Raw genomic sequence first — 17,199 nt, 5'->3', positions numbered from 1 at the left:
CAAAGAATTCAGGGATGCCTGTCTTGTCACAGTCCGATCTGTTATTTATTTGCTATGTTTGTTTAGGCAAAAGGACTTCTCATTGCATGGACTACAATGTTAAGCCTACAACAGACCAACATGCCCCTTCCTCTGATTGACACCTTAGTGTCAATGTAAAATCTCTATAGAGAGCCTAGTGTGAGCAGGTGCAGCTCTGCTACATAACTAAATCTAAAAACTCTGATTTTGTCAAAATGGCTGCAGCTAGTAATCTAAGTGATACATCGTTGGAATCAGTCTTTTTGCCTACATCATGCTGCTCTCATCTAAGGTAGCAAAAATTTGCTGACAGATTCCCTTTAACAGATATGAATGGCTTCTCTGGCATCGGTCATTGTAGGTGTAAAGTGAATTCTGTACAAAAAATGGTTCTCAAAAGATAATTTCTTTTATTTTTTTTAGTTGCATATTTATATACAGTACAGACCAAAAGTTTGGACACACCTTCTCATTGAAAGAGTTTTCTTTATTTTCATGATTCTGAAAATTGGAGATTCACATTGAAGGCACCAAAACTATGAATTAACACATGTGAAATGAAATACTTAACAAAAAAGTGTGAAACAGCTGAAAATATGTCTTATATTGTAGGTTCTTCAAAGTAGCCACCTTTTGCTTTCATTACTGCTTTGCACACTCTTGGCATTCTCTTGATGAGCTTCAAGAGGTAGTCACCAGAAATGGTTTTCTCTTCACAGGTGTGCCCTGTCAGGTTTAATGAGTGGGATTTCTTGCCTTATAAATGGAGTTGGGAACATCAGTTGTGTTGTGCAGAAGTCTGGTGGATAAACAGCTGATAGTCCTACTGAATAGACTGTTAGAATTTGTATGATGGCAAGAAAAATGCAGCTAATTAAAGAAAAATGAGTGGCCATCATTACTTTAAGAAATGAAAGTCAGTCAGTCCGAAAAATTGGGAAAACTTTGAAAGTGTCCCCAAGTGCAGTGGAAAAAAACATCAAACGCTACAAAGAAACTGGCTCACATGAGGACCGCCCCAGGAAAGGGAGACCAAGAGTCACCTCTGCTGCGGAGGATAAGTTTATCCGAGTCACCAGCCTCAGAAATTGCAGGTTAACAGCAGCTCAGATTAGAGACCAGGTCAATGCCACACAGAGTTCTAGCAGCAGACACATCTCTAGAGCAACTGTTAAGATGAGACTTTGTGCAGCATGCCTTCATGTTAAAATTGCTGCTAGGAAAGCACTGCTAAGGACAGGCAACAAGCAGAAGAGACTTGTTTGGACTAAAGAACACAAGGAATGGACATTAGACCAGTGGAAATCTGTGCTTTGGTCTGATGATTCCAAATTTGAGATCTTTGGATCCAACCACTGTGTCTTTGTGCGGCGCAGAAAAGGTGAACGCATGGACTCTACATACCTGGTTCCCACCGTGAAGCATGGAGGAGGAGGTGTGATGGTGTGGGGGTGCTTTGCTGGTGCCACTGTTGGAGATTTATTCAAAATTGAAGGCATACTGAACCAGCATGGCTGCCACAGCATCTTGCCACGGCATGCTATTTCATCCGATTTGCGTTTAGTTGGACAATCATTTATTTTTCAACAGGACAATGATCCCAAACACACCTCCAGGCTGTGTAAGGGCTATTTGACTAAGAAGGAGAGTGATGGGGTGCTACGCTAGATGACCTGGCCTCCACAGTCACCAGACCTGAACCCAATCGAGATGGTTTGGGGTAAGCTGGACCGCAGAGTGAAGGCAAAAGGGCCAACAAGTGCTAAGCATCTATGGGAACTCCTTCAAGACTGTTGGAAGACTATTTCCGGTGACTACCTCTTGAAGCTCATCAAGAGAATGCCAAGAATGTGCAAAGCAGTAATCAAAGCAAAAGGTGGCTACTTTGAAGAACCTAGAATATAAGACATATTTTCAGTTGTTTCACACTTTTTTGTTAAGTATTTCATTCCACATGTGTTAATTCATAGTTTTGATGCCTTAATGTGAATCTACAGTTTTAAGAGTCATGAAAATAAAGAAAACTCTTTGAATGAGAAGGTGTGTACAAACTTTTGGTCTGTATTGTATAAACACACATATAAAAAGATATCTCTCTCTCTCTCATATATATATATATATATATATATATATATTGTGAGGTAGCGTGGCCGGCTGCGTGGCAGAAGACACGGGATCCGGGCACCAATGGTCACAGCACACGGTTTATTGCACAAACCAAAAGTCCAAAACAGCACACATGTGTTTCTCTGGCAGAAACTCAGGGAGTTGTGTTCACTCCCTCACACTAGGGACCCACGCCCATGTTCCTGTTTCCTTTTAACCCTCCTTTCAGCCTGCAGGGAAACAGCATTAACCCTGGAGTGGAGTTGCTTTCTATACATGGAGGGAGCACAACCGGGGCGAGACGTACCGGCCGTCATAGACAACCCCGGTCACAGTCTCACATACCCCCCCCCCAGTTCAAGCGTGCGGGGTTGAACTCCCGCCATCAAACACGGGCCGCTGGACAAGGCATCGGCGTTGCCCTGCAACCTACCGGCTCGGTGTTCAACCATAAACCGGAAGTTCTGCAGAGAAAGGAACCACCGGGTAACCCAGGCATTCCGTTCCTTGGCGGACCTCATCCAGACCAGCGGAGAGTGATCAGTCACCAAGCGAAACTGCCGTCCCAGCAGGTAATAGCGTAGGGACTCCAAGGCCCACTTGATCGCCAGGCACTCCTTCTCCACTACGCTATAATTCCGCTCGGGAGGGGTGAGCTTCCTACTTAAGAAGGTGACGGGGTGTTCCTCCCCCTGAACCAGTTGAGACAGCACTGCCCCCAGGCCGACCTCAGAGGCGTCAGTCTGGACTACGAACTCCTTCCGGAAATTAGGGTTGACAAGAACGGGGTGTCCACACAGGACCCCCTTCAGGGCCCGGAAGGAGTCCTCGGCCTGCGGAGTCCAGTGCACCATGACGGACTTCTTGCCTTTGAGAAGGTCCGTCAAGGGGGCTGATAGTCCCGCAAAATTTTTTACAAACCTCCTGTAGTACCCCACGATACCCAGGAAGGCCCTAACCTGCTTCGTGGTCAGGGGTCTAGACCACTTCTGGATCGCCTCAACTTTGTTAATTTGGGGCTTAATCACTCCTTGGCCTATTATGTAGCCCAAGTAGCGGACTTCCGTGAGCCCCAACGCACATTTCTTGGGATTGGCTGTCAATCCGGCTGTTCGGAGCGCGTTCACCACCGCTTGTACCTGTTCCAAGTGGGTCTGCCACTCAGAGCTGTAAATAATGATGTCATCAAGGTACGCTGATGCATACGCCTGGTGGGGTTCCAGCACAAAGTCCATCAACCTCTGGAACGTGGCCGGAGCGCCATGTAACCCAAAAGGCAAGACAACATAGTGGAAGAGACCCTCCGGCGTAACAAAAGCGGTTTTCTCCTTGGCGGACTCCGTCCGTGGCACCTGCCAGTACCCCTTGGTCAGGTCGAGCGTGGTGAAATATCGCGCCTGTCCCAGCCTATCAATCAGCTCATCCACCCGGGGCATGGGGTAGAGATCGAACTTGGATATTTCGTTCAATCTCCTAAAGTCATTGCAGAACCTTAAGGAGCCATCGGGTTTTGGTATTAGGACAATGGGACTAGCCCATTCACTCCGGGATTTTTCGATTACCCCCAGGCGTAGCATTGTCTTCACTTCCTCTGATATGGCTTGTCATCGAGCCTCCGGTACCCGGTATGGCTTCAAGCGTACCTTCAGGTGAGGCTCGGTGACAATGTCATGTCGTATCAGACTGGTCCTACCAGGCAGCTCGGAGAAGATATCGGGGTTCTGCTGAACCAGCCGTCTGGCCTCTCGCCTCTGTTGCTTGGTGAGGGCTTCTCCAATCCTTACTTCCGGTTCTTTCTCTCCGGAGGTCGCTGGAGCTGGGTATGAACGACCCGAAGAGGAGGGGCATGGGGATAAATCAACCATCAGGCTTTCCCGTTCCTGCCAAGGTTTTAACAGGTTAACATGGTATATTTGTTCAGGTTTCCGCCTACCGGGCTGCAATACCTTATAGTTGACCACCCCGATTATTTCCTTTATCTCGTAGGGGCCTTGCCACTGAGCCAGGAATTTACTCTCCGCCGTGGGGATTAATACCAATACCCGATCCCCGGGTTTAAAGGTCCGCATGGTGGCTTGTCTATTGTAGCGGCCGCTTTGCGCGGCCTGAGCCTCCTGTAAATGCTCCTTCACAATTGGCATGACCGCGCTTATGCGGTTCTGCATTCCTAAAATGTGTTCAATCACACTTTTATGGGGGGTGGGCTCCTGCTCCCATGTTTCCTTTGCCAGGTCCAACAATCCCCGGGGATGTCGCCCGAATAACAACTCAAAAGGCGAAAACCCCGTGGATGCCTGTGGCACCTCTCGGATGGCAAACATCAAATAGGGAAGCATCATATCCCAGTCTTTCCTGTCTTTGGAAATCACCCTTTTGAGCATGGTTTTCAGGGTTTTATTGAATCGCTCCACTAAACCGTCCATTTGAGGATGATACACAGACGTACGCAACTGCTTGATCTGGAGTAGCCGGCATAGCTCTTTCGTCACTTTAGACATGAATGGGGTCCCCTGATCCGTAAGGATCTCCTTGGGCAACCCCACCCGGCAGAACACAGCAAACAACTCCCGAGCTATAAGCTTCGCCGCAGTATGTCTGAGAGGTATCGCCTCTGGATACCGGGTGGCATAGTCAACGATCACTAGGATGTGTTGGTGCCCTCGAGCGGACTTTACGAGGGGCCCCACCAGATCCATCCCTATCCGTTCAAAAGGGACTTCTATAATGGGTAACGGTACCAACGGACTGCGAAAATGGGCCAGGGGTGCGGTAAGCTGACACTCCGGGCAGGTTTCGCAGAACCGTTTTACCTCCCCAAAGACCCCGGGCCAATAGAACCTTAGCAATATTCGCTCCTGCGATTTCTTGACCCCTAGGTGGCCACTCATCAGGTGTTTATGAGCCAAGTCGAGGACCCGCCGGCGATACGGCTGGGGCACCACCAACTGCTCTACCCCCACGCCCCGTATTTCATCTACCCGGTAGAGTAAATCCTGCTTAAGAGCGAAATGGGGGTACCTTACCTGGGCACCGGGCAGCTGTGCCACCCCGTCAACCACTGTCACCCGACTCTGGGCATGTATTAATGTAGGGTCCTGGAGTTGGGCTGTCCCAAACGTATCCGGGGACGCCTCCAACTCCGGGATGGGCTTGACCATCTCAGCCTCTCCTGCCAATACCTCTAGGGGCGACCTATCGGGTTCACATTCTGTCCCTATCATGGGGACCCCTACGGCAGGCGTCCCGGATTTGGTATTGTCGGGCTCAGGTCCCGGACTGTCCAATACCTGAGGGGACTTAGGAGGCCCCTTCCATAGAGTCCAAAAATACGGCAGATCCCTTCCTAGGATCACGTCATAGGGAAGAGTGTTCATAAGTCCCACCTCATGTTGCACCTGCCCGCAGAGTGCTGTGATGGTGACAACCCCCGTGGGATAGTCTCGGCGGTCCCCATGTATGCAAACCACCCCCACGGTACGTCCTGTGGCCTTTACTTCAGCCCTTAGGGTTGATCGCACAAGGGTCACTAAGCTTCCGGAATCCAACAAGCCTGTAACCGGACATCCATTCACCTGTATTTGGCACAAGTGGGGCTCAGTCTCCGGGGAGACAAGGTCCGCGGTACACACCGCCTGAGCATACATTGAACCCCGCCGGGTAACCCCACAATCCATGGGCTCCGTGGTGAGTGGACACTGGGCTTCCATATGTCCCACCCGCTGGCACCGCCAACATCTAATAGGGAAGGAAACCCCCTTGACGAGTTGTCATTTAGGGTACATAGCCTTCCGGACCTCAGGGACGGTGGGCGCGGCCTCAGACGGGATGGTAGCGGACTCCCGCACCGGTGTTAGCGGTGGGTCCTTGGCCCGCGGCTTGGAGGGGCCGGACCGACGGGCGGCACGCAAAGTCTCAGTGTCCCGTATCAAGTCCTGCGTAGCCACATGCCGCTCCACCAGGCACACTAATTGGTCCAGGGTACTTGGGTCGCCCTGTCCTACCCACCGTTGAATGGTGACGGGTAAAGTGCGCACAAAGCGATCAACCACTACCCTTTCCACCATTTACGCAGGGCTCAGAGTGTCAGGCTGCAACCACTTCTTTACCAGATGCAACAAGTCATAGGCCTGGGAGCGTACGGGTTTGACTTCCTCATAGAACCACTGATTTACCCGCTGAGCCCGTACATAGGTATTCACCCCCAACCGAGCAAGTATTTCGGCTTTCAGGGTCTCATATTCTATGGCGTCCTCGGTACAGAGGCCCAGGTATGCTTTTTGGGGCTCCCCCGTCAGATAGGGCGACAATACCTCAGCCCACTGGGGGGTCGGCAGCTTTTCCCGCTCGGCCACCCGCTCAAACACCGCCAGGAACGCTTCCACATCATCCCCCGGGGTCATCTTTTGCAACGCTTGTCTCACCGTTTTCCGGACGCTGCCGTCGTCACCCGGTCCCGGGGTTGTTGCTGCCGGTCCGGCACGGATCGACTTGGCCAGGAGAACCATCTGTTCTTGGTGCCTTTGTTACTGCAATTGCAAGGATTGCTGCTGACGATCCAACGACCGGAGCAGGTGTGCATTGGTCTGTTGTTGCTGTGCATTAGCCTGTTGTTGCTGTGCATTAGCCTGAGCCAGCTGCTTTAGTATGTCCTCCATGGCGTCGCCGGGTTTGGGCTGTAGTATAGCCGCTCGAATCCAGGACATGTGCTACTGGGTCACCAGGGATGGATGCTACAACCCACCGGGCTGGCATGCCCGCATTCTCCACCATCTGTGAGGTAGCGTGGTCGGCTGCGCGGCAGAAGACACGGGATCCGGGCACCAATGGTCACAGCACACGGTTTATTGCACAAACCAAAAGTCCAAAACAGCACACATGTGTTTCTCTGGCAGAAACTCAGGGAGTTGTGTTCACTCCCTCACACTAGGGACCCACACCCATGTTCCTGTTTCCTTTTAACCCTCCTTTCAGCCTGCAGGGAAACAGCATTAACCCTGGAGTGGAGTTGCTTTCTATACATGGAGGGAGCACAACCGGGGCGAGACGTACCGGCCGTCATAGACAACCCCGGTCACAGTCTCACTAATATATATATATATATATTCAATTAGTTCCATGTGTGTGTTTTATCCTACAGAGTGATATTTAACAGTATGTTTGGCTTTTTATAAACCTGCCTGTAGAACGTCCTTTATAACAGTCAGTTTATACATAACATATTCTCCGATCCTTCATGGGAGTGTCACCTTGAAAAGCATTTACATCTTACAAGAATCGTGTACACCATGGGTGATGAGAGACGGAAATGAAAAATGAAATACATTTAAATCGCAGCTCCCATCGGCAGCGAGCGGCAGTCACTATGGTAAAAGTGTTGCGCAACAGCGACATATTTATAATCCCCCGTGGCTGCAAAGTGCATATTGTCCCTGGGTGGTCGGCAACCGGTCTTCTATCAATAGTTACCCCCAGCGGTTGTGCTAAGCATTCTGGAATGGAAGCTATTCTGTCGCTCTGTCAGGGTATTACCGGCTGCTTGGTACAAGGCTGAGCTCTGCTGCCCCCCACTGAGAGAAGAGCAATTCAGGATCCATCACTGTGTTAATCATTCTTCAAATAAACGACGGCAGATGTTAAACCAAATCCCGCTCTTTACAATTATCGCAAATGGGAAGAGCCGACGACAAACAGACTTTCTGTTTTCATTTGCGCTCTTATCCTCTCAGGGGTTAACCTGGAGCAGACAGCTGTTTGACACTGTTTAATGCTAAGGTAGAGATGAAAAAAGGTATATTAGCCACATAAGGCAGGTAACATAAGTGCCATAAAGGTGTGATAAGAAGCGGACTGTCTCTCTGCGGAGGATTCACTAATTTGCTCCTCGATGTCGGATCACACGGTTTTCTTATGAATTTTCGGCGGTTCCTGCTGGCAAGGATATTAGGAAAAAAATTGTGCCGCATTTACAGACAATTAAAAGCAAGATCAGCAGGTTTTTTTTTAGATGAAGATGACATCAAGCCTGTTCTCCCGCTTCAGAAGACAACTTTTATAAATAATACAATCCTGAGCAGCAAGTAAAGTGAGATGTAAAGTGGAATCAGCTCTGGTTTTGACAAACCTTTCACATGCCAAAGGCTATCGGTACGGATCTGTGAGCTTGGACCTCTACTGATCGCTATTACAGTCCCATTCGAGCCTGTGGCTGAGCTCTCAACATTTGCTCAGGTTTCTTTGGAAAGGTCAACAGTGTATGACATTCAGAAGAATACTAACAAATATACAGCTGCACTCTGAAACACTAAGGCATGCAAACATTGAATACAGGAATTTGGACATGCATTACTGCTCAGGAAATAAATGTAAAAATTGAGACACTTAGCACATAAAAAGGCCAGTTTTATGTGAGCCCAGCAACCAGCATCAAGGCATATCTCATTTTTCCAGGCATTAGTAGGTAGGGACCCCGCAAAATGAGATACACCTTGATGCTGGCTGCTGGGCTCACATTAAACTTGCCTTTTTATGCGCTAAGTGTCTCAATTTTACATTTATTTCCTGAGCAGTAATGCATGTCCAAGTTCCTGTATTTAATGTTGGCATGCTTCAGCGTTTCAGAGTACAGCTGTTTTTTTGTTAGAATATGTTGCATGTTCAGTTTGTACTTGCTCACATTTGTCTGTTAGGAAGTGCAGTCAGAATACTGACTACTATGTTAGGACAGCTTTGGCTCGGCTTAGATCTGCGATCAAAGGAAATAAAAATCTTCAGAGCCTTTAGCTACAGATTAGATTTAAGTATGAACAATATATTCTCAGAAATAAATCTAAACACTTCCGTTCCTGTTTGTTCAGGTGCCCAGTTCCAGGCTGTGATGGACTTGGACACATAAGTGGTAAATACGCTTCTCACCGCAGTGCGTCCGGCTGTCCTCTGGCTGCTCGGAGACAGAAGGAAGGCACTCTGAATGGATCAGCATTCTCCTGGAAATCTCTGAAAAATGAAGGTCCAACGTGCCCAACCCCTGGCTGTGACGGATCAGGTCACGCTAACGGGAGCTTCTTAACTCACAGGAGGTAAAACCAGTTTTGTATATTGGTCCATCTTTAACTATAGAAGCTCAATCCTAATTCTCTAAATTCTGATTAATCTTGTCCGTCTAGTGCAATAACTCGGATCATCTTTTCTTTAGTCTGTCAGGTTGTCCACGAGCTTCTTTTGCTGGGAAAAAGGGAAAATTCTCAGGTGATGAGCTTCTTGGAATAAAATTCAAGACCAGCGATGGTAAGTGAAGAGGAGTGGTAATAATCTGCTACCTGTAGGTTTAGTTTTCTTTTACTCATGTAGTACAAATCTCTTATAAGAGGATCATATGTCTTCCCTGCAGATATTCTTAAACATGTTATTCCCTGTTAAACAATGTTATTCGCTGACTGCATGTTGTTAAGCAATAAACTGAGCTCTACTCACCTTCCCCAGGTCCACTGGTGAGTCTCCTCCGCTGCTTAGGATGTCTGGAATTGTCTATGGTGCTAAAGTCATGTGCAGCAGCCAGTCAGTGAGCTCAGAAGCTATGAAGCTGAACTCACTAATAGTCTCGTGCACTGTCCACATGAGGTCAGCGCTGCAGTCAATGGCAGACATCGGTAGCATCAGTGGAGACTAACAGGGGAGTGGTGAGTATAGCACTGATTGTTATGTTTTAACAAACAGCAGCTGGGTCAGGACATTGTCAGATAGGGAACAACCCCTTCAATGATCGTAATATTTATTATTTTCTTTAAATTAAATGATGTAGCAGCTGGATTGGAGTCTCCACCAACTCCCCCCCCCAAAAAAAACCAAAACAAAACAGGATCCACCAACCGTTGAAGGTGCATTTAGACAAGCCAATATCAATTTTATAATAAGTGCGGCCAGGTATGTGTTATGTATAGAGTGCTTAGTTGATTCGGAAAAAATATACTTTAAGGCAATGTGCGCACTAGAAAGTGCCTTTTTCTAAAGAAAAAAACTGACCCAATGAAAGAATCCTGCACCCGCGGTAAAACTGCACCCGCATTTTTGCCGCGGATTTCCGCAAATTGATCCCCACGGTTTTTACCATTATCTATGGCAAAAACCGCAGGTACCTGCGGAAAGAAGTGACATGCTCATTAATTCCGCAGCGGAAAATCCGCGGGTAAGTCCGCAGGTATGAAAAACAGCAGTGTGCGCACAGCATTTTTTCAAACCCATAGGATTTGCTGGAGAATGACTGCAGCAATGTTAGACACATTTTCTGCAGCAAATTTGCAGCAAAATCCACGGTAAATCCGCAGCTTGCGCACAGGGCCTAAAGGCTACTTTACACACTGCGATATCGGTCCCGATATCGCTAGTGTGCGTACCCGCCCCCATCTGTTGCGCGACACGGGCATATCGCTGCCCGTGCCGCACAACATCGCCCAGAGCCGTCACACATACTTACCTGTCCGGCGACGTCGCTGTGACCGGCGAACCGCCTCCTTTCTAAGGGGGCGGTCCGTGCGGCGTCACAGCGACGTCACTGAACCGCCGCCCAATCGCAGTGGAGGGGCGGAGATGAGCGGGACGTAACATCCCGCCCACCTCCTTCCTTCCGCATAGCGGCCGGGAGGCAGGTAGGGAGACGTTCCTCGCTCCTGCGGCGTCACACGCAGCGATGTGTGATGCCGCAGGAACGAGGAAGAACCTCGTTACTGCTGAAGTAACGATAATTGGGAATGGACCCCCGTGTCGCCGATTAGCGATTTTTCACTGTTTTGCAACGATGCAAAATCGCTAATCGATGTCACACGCAACGGCATCGCTAATGCGGCCGGATGTGCGTCACGAATTCCGTGACCCCAACGACTCCGCATTAGCGATGTCGTAGCGTGTAAAGCCCGCTTAAGGCTATGTGCCCATGGGAGAAAATACCTGCGGATTTTTCCGCGGAAACCTGAGGATTTTCGGGATTTTCCAGACAAATCCGCAGGTTTACGCAAGTACAGACACTCCCTTAAGGTGGCTTTACACACTGCAACATCGCAAACGACATCGCTGTAACGTCACCGGTTTTGTGACGTAATAGCGACCTCCCCAGCGACATTGCAGTGTGTGAAACACATCAGCGACCTGGCCCCTGCTGTGAAGTTGCTGATCGCTACAAATCGCTCAGGACCATTCTTTGGTCCTTTGTTTCCCGCTGTGCAGCAAAGTCTCAGTGTGTAAAGGGGACTTAAAACACTGGAAACGAGTGATGTGTCACAATATCTGTCAATCACTATTCTCTGTCAGTCGGTCTCTCCCTCTCGGTCTCTATTCTCTCTCTGCCGGTCCGTCACTATCTCTGTCCCTCTCTCACAGTCTGTCGGTCATTTTCCCCTCCTCTCTCATACTCACCGATCTCCGGCGCGGCGCTGCACGGCATTCACACTGCTGCTGCGGCTTTTCCTCTTTTGAAAAAGCCGGCCGCTCATTAAACAATTTCGTATTCCCAACTTTCCCCGCCCACAGGCGCCTATGATTGGTTGCAGTGAGACACGCCCCCACGCTGAGTGACTGGTGTCTCACTGCACCCAATCACAGCAGCCGGTGGGCGTGTCTATACTGTGCAGTGAAATAAATAATTAAATAATTAAAAAAAACGGCGTGCGGTCCCCCCCCATTTTAATACCAGCCAGATAAAGCCATATGGCTGAAGGCTGGTATTCTCAGGATGGGGAGCTCCACGTTATGGGGAGCCCCCCAGCCTAACAATATCAGTCAGCAGCCGCCCAGAATTGCCGCATACATTATATGCGACAGTTCTGGGACTGTACGCGGCTCTTCCCGATTTGCCCTGGTGCATTGGCAAATCGGGGTAATAAGGAGTTATTGGCAGCCCATAGCTGACAATAAGTCCTAGATTAATCATGTCAGGCGTCTCCCCGAGAAACCTTCCATGATTAATCTGTAAATTACAGTAAAACACACACACCCGAAAAAATCCTTTATTACAGATTAAAAAACACAAACACATTCCCTCATCACCAATTTAATCAGCCCCAAAAAGCCCTCCATGTCCGGCGTAATCCACGGACCTCCAGCGTCGCTTCCAGCTCAGCTGCATGCAGGTGACAGGAGCTACAGAAGACACCGCCGCTCCTGTCACCTCCACGCAGCTAATGAAGACAGCCGCGCGATCGGCTGAGCTGTCACTGAGGTTACCCGCTGTCACTGGATCCAGCGGTGGATCCAGCGATGGATGCAGCGGTGGCCGCGCGTAACCTCAGTGACAGCTCAGCTGATCACGCTATTCACCGCCGCTCCGGTCAGCTCCACGCAGCAACTGAGGTGAGTAGCGCAATCAGCTGAGCTGTCACTGAGGTTACCCGCGGCCACCGATGCATCCACCGCTGGATCCGGGTAACCTCAGTGACAGCTCAGCTGATCGCGCTATTGCCTTCATTAGCTGCATGGAGGTGACAGGAGCGGCGGTGTCTTCTGCTGCTCCTGTCACCTCCATGCAGCAGAGCTGGATGCGGCGCTGGAGGTCCGTGGATTACGCCGGACAAGGAGGGCTTTTTGGGGCTGATTAAATTGGTGATGAGGGAATGTGTTTGTGTTTTTTATTTCTAATAAATGATTTTTTCAGTTGTGTGTGTTTATTTACTGTAATTTACAGATTAATCATGGAAGATTTCTCGGGGAGACGTCTGACATGATTAATCTAGGACTTATTGGCAGCTATGGGCTGCCAATAACTCCTTATTAGCCCGATTTGCCAACGCACCAGGGCAAATCAGGAAGAGCCGGGTACAGTCCCAGAACTGTAGCATATAATGTATGCGGCAATTCTGGGCGGCTGCTGACTGATATTGTTAGGCTGGGGGGCTCCCCATAACGTGGAGCTCCCCATCCTGAGAATACCAGCCTTCAGCCGTATGGCTTTATCTGGCTGGTATTAAAATTGTGGGGGACCGCACGCCATTTTTTTTAGTTATTTAATTATTTATTTCACTGCACAGTATAGACACGCCCACCGGCTGCTGTGATTGGGTTCAGTGAGACACCTGTCACTCAGCGTGGGGGCGTGTCTCACTGCAACCAATCATAGGCGCCTGTGGGCAGGGAAAGTAGGGAATACGAAATTGTTTAATGAGCGGCCGGCTTTTTCAAAATAGTAAAAGCCGCCGCAGCAGTGTGAATGCCGTGCAGCGCCGCGCTGGGGATCGGGGATCGGTGAGTATGAGAGAGGAGGGGAAAATGACCGACAGACTGTGAGAGAGGGACAGAGATAGTGACGGACCGACAGAGAGAGAATAGAGACCGAGAGGGAAAGACCGACTGACAGAGAATAGTGATTGACAGATATTGTGACACATCACTCGTTTCCAGTGTTTGACTAGCTAGGTCGTTCTGCAGCTCCGGATCGCTGTTGCGTCGTTGGCCAGGTTTGCCTGTTTGACAGCTCACCAGAGAGTCACCAGAGACTTTGTAGCGATCCCGGCCAGGTTGGGATCGCTGGTGGGATCGCTGAAAGTCTCAGTGTGTAAAGGGGCCTTTATGTTATCCTATGGAATTTGGGGAGTGCTGTATCAATGCTGCAGTATGTGCGGCTGCGGAAAATGCTGCGGATTTCCTGCAGCCGCACCTAACTGCATGTCAATTATTCATGCGGATTGTTCCGTGTGGATCTCTATACTTACCTGCCTTGATTGAAGACACCGGAGACTCTTCCTTCGCTGTAGAAGAGTGGGACGTAGCCAGGAGCGGGCTGCAAAAGGTGGGTGGGGCCTGCACGAACTGTGGTCATGTGACCGCCCAAGCTCCGGTCATCTAACAGCCGGAGCTCGTCCAGGAGCCGGCCGGAAACCAAGTTGCTGTGCGATACAGGTAAGTATCACCGATCACTCCAGCACTTGTTCTGCATTGAGGATGCGATGCCCAAGCCATGGTACTGTATCCGCAATGCAGAATGCCCGCAGCATATCCGCAATACCTCAGCACCAAAAACGTAGCAGAAATCAGACAAAGTTGTGCTGCGGATTTCTGGGAGCTCCTGTGGAATGTTCTGCGGAATGTCCTGCGGATATATCTGCAGGACACTTTCCCCGTGGGCACATGGCCTAAAGATCCGGGCGGGGACCACAGCCGGAAATGAGACTAGTCTTTGCCCCCTGCTGCCTCTTCCTAGTACTGCTGCAAATGATTGAGAGGTCTCTGTCACCTGGAGCAGCACCGGAAAGAGTCGGCAGGGGGCAGCGCTGGACTAGTCTCATCTCCGGCTATGGTCCCAACCTGGATCTTTAACGTATATTTTTTTCCGAAACAGCAAAGCATTATAGAGATACCTTGTTGGAGTTGTGCAGCCAGACTCTGAGATTCATGCTGCCCGTGGCAGAAGGAATCGTGGCATTTTCCTTTAAAGGGTGGTCTAATCCATGTCACTGCAGGATGTGCTGCTACTTATATTTGTACCTTAGACCCGACATCTGTCTGTTTTTACAGTCTTAGAAAATGATGAAGAAATCAAACAGCTGAACAAGGAAATAAATGAGCTTACAGAATCGAACTCAGAGATGGAAGCGGACATGGTGAACCTCCAGTCTCAGGTCAGCTCTTTGTCTTATTTTTCTGCTCGTCAGCACACATTGATTTGTTCTGCACTAATGTACAGAGTAATATAATATAATGAGATATTTTCATGGTCAGTAGGATCACAACATCCTATTGCATTTACTGTACTTGTCAATTCCAGTTTAGAATATTCCAAAATATGTACAGTAGTTACAAAAATGCAACACCGTCCACACAGAGACATACCTGAAAAGGTTATTCCCATCTCAAGGATCCTATCTCAATATGTAGTAGGCATAATAATAATAATATTTGCAAATACCTTTAATTAGAAATGCAGTATAGTTCTCCTGATTAGCTATGTCTCTTACCTCATTTGTAGGGCATTGCAGCGTTTGTATCCATGGTTATGACCACAAACAACTAACTAATTAACTGTCACTATAAGAGTGTATATAGCCATGAATACCTAAGCTGCAATGCCCTGCACATGAGGTAAGAGACATGGCTAATCAGGAGGACTATACTTCATTTCTAATTGGAGGTATTTGCTAATATTACTATTACACCTACTACATATTATATTATAATATAGCATACTAGCTGTAGTACCTGGGCCCGGGATAGTAACTGTCTCTCTCCCAGTCTTTGTCTCTGTGTCGCTTTCTATCTGTCTCTTTCTGTCTTTGTCTGTCTGTTTCTATCTCTCTGACTGTCTTTGTATCAGTCTATATCTCTGTTCCTCTGTCTGTCTCTCTCTTTGGTGTCTCTCTATCTGTGTCTGTCTCTCTATCTCTGTGTCTCTCTGTCTCTCTCTTTCTCAGTCTGCCTCTTTCCAGGTCTGTCTCTTTCCAGGTCTGCCTCTTTCCAGGTCTGCCTCTTGCCAGGTCTGCCTCGTGCCCCGTCTGTCTCGTGCCCCGTCTGTCTCGTGCCCCGTCTGTCTCGTGCCCCGTCTGTCTCGTGCCCCGTCTGTCTCGTGCCCCGTCTGTCTCGTGCCCCGTCTGTCTCTTGCCCCGTCTGTCTCTTGCCCCGTCTGTCTCTTGCCCCGTCTGCCTCGTGCCCCGTCTGCCTCGTGCCCCGTCTGCCTCGTGCCCCGTCTGCCTCGTGCCCCGTCTGTCTCGTGCCCCGTCTATCTCTTGCCCCGTCTGTCTCTTGCCCCGTCTGTCTCTTGCCCCGTCTGTCTTTGTCTGTCTCTCTGTCTGTCTCTTTCCCAGTCTGTCTCTTTCCAGGTCTGTCTCTTTCCAGGTCTGTTTTTGTCTGTCTGTCTGTCTCTTTCCTCATCTGTCTCTTTCCAGGTCTGTTTCTTTCCAGATCTGTCTCTTTCCCCGTCTGTCTCTTTCCCCGTCTGTCTCTTTCCCCGTCTGTCTCTTTCCCCGTCTGTCTCTTTCCCCGTCTGTCTCTTTCCCCGTCTGTCTCTTTCCCCGTCTGTCTCTTTCCCCGTCTGTCTCTTTCCCCGTCTGTCTCTTTTAAGGTCTGTCTCTTTTAAGGTCTGTCTCTTTTAAGGTCTGTCTCTTTCCCTGTCTGCCTGTCTCTGTCTCTTTCTTTGTCTGTCTCTATATCTCTGTTTCTTTCCCCATTTGTCTCTTTCTAGGTCTGTCTCTTTCCCAGGTCTGTCTCTTTCCCCGTTTGTCTCCCCATCTTTTTTCCTGTCTCTTTCCCTGTCTGTCTTTGTCCATCTCTTTGTCTGTGTCTTTTCCTGTCTGTCTCTTTCCCTGTTTGCCTGTCTCTTTCCTTGTATGTCTCTATTTCTCTGTCTCTTTCCCCGTCTGTCTCTATCAAGGTCTGTCTCTTTCCCCATCTATCTTTGTCTGTCTCCTCTTTCCCTGTCTGCCTGCCTGGGTCCATGTCTGTCTGTCTCTTTCCAGGTCTGTCTCTTTCCCAGTCTGTCTCTGTCTGTCTCTTTCACCGTCTGTCTTTGTCTGTCTCTTTCACCATCTGTCTGTCTCTATCTCTGTTTCTTTCCCTGTCTGTGTCTCTGTCTCTGTCTGTCTCTCTCTATCGGTCTCCCCACCGACATCATATTACCTCAAACATAAGCTTCTTATACTAACAATGTCTTTTGTTCCTATAGCAACCAATCACAGCTGCTATAAAAACCAGTAGTTCCAGGCTCCATTTACATTAATAGAGGCATGTGTTTTGGAGAGTAACTGTAAAGCGTGGGGTTAAATTTTCTTGTCAAAACATAGTCTATGACGTTCTCTGGGTCACATAGGGCGTCTGTGAAAAATTTTTTGATTGTAAATGTGACGGTGCGGATTCCTTTAGCGGACATACATACACTCAGCTTTATATATTAGATTGGAGAAGGGAATACCCCTTTAATTATCTTAGGCCTCCTTCCCATATATCGGCCATCTGTTGTGTTTTCCCTCCAATATTTTAATCACTTGCTTTGGGCTGGATAAAAAAAATGCACGTGTTATTTATCTGTCCAGCTTTGGACAACTGTTTCAGCACTTCTATCCAACTCAGGCATAAAAAGATAAGACAGACAGCGGATATACA

General features: G+C 48.8%; 1 protein-coding gene across 2 annotated transcripts in view; it reads left to right on the top strand.

Annotated features, from left to right (window-relative positions):
• MYT1 (myelin transcription factor 1) overlaps window positions 1–17,199 on the top strand; it is a 136,501-nt gene that overhangs the window by 114,451 nt on the left and 4,851 nt on the right. For both annotated transcript variants that reach the window (XM_075350455.1, XM_075350456.1), the window contains 3 exons: window positions 8,982–9,203; window positions 9,320–9,411; window positions 14,623–14,726. In XM_075350455.1, the coding sequence (XP_075206570.1) occupies window positions 8,982–9,203; window positions 9,320–9,411; window positions 14,623–14,726 (418 nt within the window). The remainder of the gene's footprint in view (window positions 1–8,981; window positions 9,204–9,319; window positions 9,412–14,622; window positions 14,727–17,199) is intronic.

This window comes from Anomaloglossus baeobatrachus, chromosome 5, assembly GCF_048569485.1.
Source record: "Anomaloglossus baeobatrachus isolate aAnoBae1 chromosome 5, aAnoBae1.hap1, whole genome shotgun sequence".
NCBI classification, from domain to species: Eukaryota; Metazoa; Chordata; class Amphibia; order Anura; family Aromobatidae; genus Anomaloglossus; species Anomaloglossus baeobatrachus.
This window is presented reverse-complemented; position numbering and strand designations above follow the sequence as displayed.